Below are 5,261 nucleotides of genomic sequence, written 5' to 3'. Positions count from 1 at the left end.
AGACGGAGTCTCGCTCTGTCGCCCAAGCTGGAGTACAGTGGCCGGATCTCAGCTCACTGCAAGCTCCGCCGCCCGAGTTTACGACATTCTCCTGCCTCAGCCTCCCGAGTAGCTGGGACTACAGGCGCCCACCACCTCGCCCGGCTAGTTTTTTGTATTTTTTAGTAGAGACATATCTGGAAATTTTTTATATCATCATTTTCTTATGTAAGTGTTAGTTATACGCTAGGCATTGTTCTTAAGAGTTATATGCTAGGCATTGTTCTAAATGTTTTACAAATACTTTCATTTTATCCTCAGTAGACCCTATGAAGCCAGGATAATTATCCTAGAAGTGGTCTCTTTTTTGTTTAGCTTGTCATTATGGGAAATTACAAGTATATACAAAAGTTCAACTAGTATAATAGACTCTCATCTACCTATCACCCACATTTACTAGTTATCAACTTAGAACCTTGTTTTTTCTAGCATTTAATAGTATTCCATTCTGTGGATAAACAGTAATTTATTTCACCAGCATTCTGTTGATGGACATTTAGATTATTCATAAAAGAAAAAAAAAATGTAGTTCTGCATGTCCTTTTCTAATTATTTATACTCACAAGTATACCCGTAGGGTAAATTCCTAGCAGTGGATTTGCTGCATCACAGAGGATGTACATTTAACATCTTGATAGATTTTTGTCAAATACCCCTTTATATATTTTTGAGACAGGGACTCTTATCCAGGCTGGAGTGCAGTGGAACAATCTTGGCTCACTGCAACCTCCTTTTCCCAGCTCAAGCAGTCCTCCAGCTTCAGCCTCCCGAGTAGCTGGGACTATAGGCATGAGCCACTACGCCTGGCTCTTTTTTGTATTTTTTGTAGAGATAGGGTTTTGCCGTGTTTGCCAGGCTGGCTCGAACTCCTGAGCTCAAAGCAATCCACCTGCCTTGGCCTGCCAAACTGCTGGGATTACAGGTGTGAACCACCATGCCCAGCCTATCAAATATTACTTTCTAAAGCCATTTAGTTATCTTTCCATCATAAGATGTTTATGATTAGATATAGTGCCTTGAAAAAATGACTTTGTGAGATAGTTTTAAAATAGAAATGTTACGGGAATTTCTGGAACAAGAAAGAAGATCAAGTGAATACCATCATAATTGGCTTGTGTGGGTTAAAAAATAGAGGTTCAAAAGTTTGAAATTCATTATTCATAGAATATTTAAAATGTGCATTCTGTTCAGGGGGTTTTAATTCTATTAATGAATTTTGAAGCTAGGAAATTGAAGTGGGTGGGGTGATCATTTTGATTTTTAGAGGATAGTTGTGGTTAGACTGAAGTATGTACAAAAAGATTCTGGGTCTCTGTATTTCTGAGAATGTTGTTTATGTGATTGGGTAGGAGAGAAATTTCTCAGTGAAGAGTGGAAATTTTCCATGCATTTGATGTTTGTTTATTGCGCTTGAGTTTAGTTATACCTAAGGGAATTGGAATAGAATGGAAGGAAACTTCCCTTCTGGGGTTCCCTTTCTGCCATGAGGTGCACTGCATTGACTGTACTTCAGAGTGGGAATAGGAAGGAAGCCATTGCAGTTGGGTTAATGGAGAGTACTGCTTTCTTGATGGCATTGTATTTCAAGTAAAACATTAAACTTCTTTGGCCTTCTGTGCCTAAATTATAAGACAAGGTTAGGGAAGGATGGCAAGGAAATCTGAATTGTTTAGAAATTTCTTTAAACATCAGAATAGTCAGGGCTAGTTTAGATTCTTTGACTATTTAAAAGGAGATCCCTTTCTTCATCTTTGGCCTGAGGTTCTCCAAAAATGTATCTGTTTCTAGTTTGATTCCCCACCCCCAACCAGCTAAAGCAGTTACATATTGTAGGACTTTGTTATGGTCAGCAGGGGGCACCCATTGCTTGTCTGTCAGTCCAGGGATTTCCAATAAAAGGGTGGAAGAGAGTACTTGTTCCAGAATTGCTTCCTCTGAAAATGTCATTAAACCATTACTACCTTTCAGGGCATCAAATGGGAAAAGTGTCCGGGATATTGGAACAAAAGCTGCCCATGTCTCTAAATGAGGGACCTTAATGAGACTGGTTATGACCCACAGTTTTATGGGAGTTGTTTGGTGGAGGGTTAATGCCCTTCCATTTATCCTGGGTACTTCCGAACTTTGTCTCCCGCCCCTATGGTCCCCCCTCTTTTGTTTTCTCTTAAACCTTTGACCAGTAACATGCCATGTTTTCCTGATTCAAACTCCCCTTAGACTTTTTTCTTCCTACCTTCTTTGGCATTTTTATTTGTTCCACTTTGTTCCAACTAGAGCTACATTCCTCATGGGAGAAATAAGGGATTTTTAAAAGAAGGAAACCAGACCTTGTAGAGTACTTAATTGTTGTGATGAATATTGGGAGCTGGTGCTTAAAGGAGGATTGGAGGGTTACTCATTAGTTCAAAAGTAAATTAAAGGCTGGGCTTGGTGGCTGACGCCTGTAATCCCAGCACTCTGGGAGGCTGAGGCAGGTGGATCACTTGAGGCCAGTTCGTAACTAGCCTGGCCAACATGGTGAAACCCTATCTTTACTAAAAATACAAAAATTAGCTGGGCGTGGTGACAGGCGCCTGTAATTCCAGCTACTTGGGAGGTTGAGGCAGGAGAACCTCTTGAACCCAGGAGGTGGAGGTTGCAGTGAGCTGAGATTGCACCGTTGCACTGCAGCCTGGGTGACAAGAGCAAAACTCCGTCTCAGAAAAAAAAAAAAGTAAATTAAAAAGTTCCTAAAAGCAAATGAGATGGTTTCTGGTGTCCTTTGAGTGTTTCCCTTCAGCCCAATGTATTTAACCAGACTTCTTTCCTTATTTCTTTATTGTACTTTAGCTGAAGAAGATTAGTTTGTTATTTGAACTCTTTCTTCTCAATAGATGACAGTTAAAGGAACCAAAGCTCTAGTGAACTTCATGTTTCTTTGGCATAAGGGGTGGCAGAGAGATAATAGGGCAGAGATAATTCAAGTGAATTCTTACACATTTCTGAGGTTGTGGTTTAGAATATCAGTTTTCTCATTTTAAAAGATCTCTTTCTTTTCTAGGGCAGCAGAGAAGAAAGTGGTGAAAATTACATCTGAAATACCACAGACTGAGGTAGGTATTCTGTTCCCTAGTAGAACAGTCTCTACATTTCTGTCTCCCTCTTACCCTTTATTATATCTGCATCATCCTCTAAAATTTATTCACAGGCAGAAAATCAGTATTGACAGATTTTGGTGTTGAAACGTTTCACTGCCAGCTGCTCTTTGGAAAATATTTGGCTGGCATAGGGTAGTCTTTCTTGAAGCTGTAGTCTTTTTATATGTAACACTATTGTCTTAACAATGACTCTCTTTGAGATGTTTACAAACCTAGGATTAGAATTTGGGAGGATTGTACTTTGAAAATGTATTGGTAGATGTGACTCTTATGTTGCTACCGGCCAGTAGCTGAGATTGAAATTCCACTGGTTTCTGTGGGGTAGGACTGTGAAACCAGGTTCCAGTTGAGATCTTGTGTTCAGTGTCATACTTGCAAAGTAGAGAATTATTAAACTCTTTTAGAATGGCATAAAACAATGCTGCCTCATTTCTAACTGAAAGAATGCCATTAGTGTTGGAACCAAGCTATTCCTTTGATCACTTTTCAAAGGTCAGCCAAACATAGCTTTTGACTTCTTGGCTTCATGTATAATGTAGGTTTTACTTTATTTCTCCCTTTTGTTTTTGAGGATATGTAATAATAGTCTTTTTGTGTTTGCTTTCTGGGAAGGGCTGTTAAGTCCTAGTATGGACACAACCTGCTATCTTCTAGGATTGTCAGTATTTTCAGTTTGGACCCTAAGAAATGACTTCTGATGTTTTTAGGATACCTTCTTTTGGCTGGGTGGGGTGGCTCACGCCTGTAATCCCAGCAGTTTGGGAGGCTGAGGTGGACAGTTCACTTGAAGTCAGGAGTTCGAGATCAGCCTGGCCATCATGGTGAAATCTCATTTCTACTAAAAGCACAAAAATTAGCTGGGCACAGTGGCACAGTCCTCTAATCCCAGTTACTTGGGAGGCTGAGCCACGAGAATTACTTGAACCCAGGAGGCTGAGGTTGCAGTGAGCTGAGATCATGCCACTGTACTCCAGCCTGGGGGACAGAGTGAGACTTTTAAAAAAATTTTTTTATTTTTATTATTTTTATTTTTTTTAAAGATACCTACCTCTGACTAACTTTCTTAAACCATAAATTGACTTCTTTTTTCTTCCTTTTTTTTTTTTGTCTATTTTTACTTAGAGAATGCAGAAGAGGGCTGAACGATTCAATGTACCTGTGAGCTTGGAGAGTAAGAAAGCTGCTCGGGCAGCTAGGTGAGTGTCCCCAGCCTTTTGGGCCTGCGATAGTGATGTTGTAAAGGTGAAGATATGTAATCCTAGGTTTCTGATATAATTGTTGATTTAAGTAGAATAGAGGCTTGCTGAAGGATATGAACACTTTTTTGACCCTATTCAGAACGTATCTACTGGTTTGGTTATAGTAGCTATAAATTGGGCTTTATTGAGAAGGGTTTTTGTAACAGTTAAAGCCAGGAACTGACTACTACTACTAATTCTGATAAGGCTTCCTCTTAGCTTAATCTCTGGACTTGGTAAGAGGGAGAGTAAACTGAACCTCTTTCATGGGGTTGTTAGAATTAGCTAATGATTGCAAGACTTGAGATCACAAGCAAGAAGTGTCATATGTATACTTGACACGGAGACAGACAACCAGGAGTGTGAACAGCTTCCTAAAATTTAGTTTGTTTTTCCTTCTTCAGGTTTGGGATTTCTTCAGTTCCAACAAAAGGTAAGAGTACAGAGATACTTCTGAGAAAGTTACCCTTTTATTCTTTCTTTTCTGGTATAACAGGTTTCATTTCTCCAAAATAAGGTAAATTTGCTAGCTGTAGAAACTCTTAAGAGATTATAGCATTCGTCTCCTGCTTTAGATAAAATTATACTTAGGCCTTCCTGGGCAATTAAAAGAGATACTGAATGTTATGAGAGGATAGGAAGTGCCAACATTTGTCTGTCTTTCTTGAACATCTTCAAAGAAGTTTCTCTAGTACTTTGCTTACTTATTCTAGGGTCTCAACTGCATAAAATTATTGCATACTTTCCAGTGTTATACTGGCTATTATAAGTGATAAAAGGGAAAAGAATATCTTCTACCTTAACAGTTTTACTTCTAGGAATGTATAAGGAAATAGTCTTGAATGTG

The 5,261-nt window shown here is 39.2% G+C and overlaps 1 protein-coding gene across 1 annotated transcript in view; it reads left to right on the top strand.

Annotated features, from left to right (window-relative positions):
- SARNP (SAP domain containing ribonucleoprotein) overlaps positions 1-5,061 on the top strand; it is a 23,979-nt gene extending 18,918 nt beyond the window's left edge. Inside the window, exons 5-7 of the mRNA XM_011969979.1 lie at positions 3,080-3,131; positions 4,299-4,372; positions 4,819-5,061. Coding sequence (XP_011825369.1) covers positions 3,080-3,131; positions 4,299-4,372; positions 4,819-4,930 — 238 coding nt within the window. The 3' untranslated portion in view covers positions 4,931-5,061. The remainder of the gene's footprint in view (positions 1-3,079; positions 3,132-4,298; positions 4,373-4,818) is intronic.
- The last annotated feature ends 200 nt before the right edge of the window (positions 5,062-5,261 follow it).

Source organism: Mandrillus leucophaeus, unplaced genomic scaffold (assembly GCF_000951045.1).
Source record: "Mandrillus leucophaeus isolate KB7577 unplaced genomic scaffold, Mleu.le_1.0 Scaffold922, whole genome shotgun sequence".
Lineage (NCBI taxonomy): Eukaryota > Metazoa > Chordata > Mammalia > Primates > Cercopithecidae > Mandrillus > Mandrillus leucophaeus.
The sequence above is the reverse complement of the archived record's forward strand: the minus strand, read 5'-3'. Positions and strand labels throughout refer to the sequence as shown.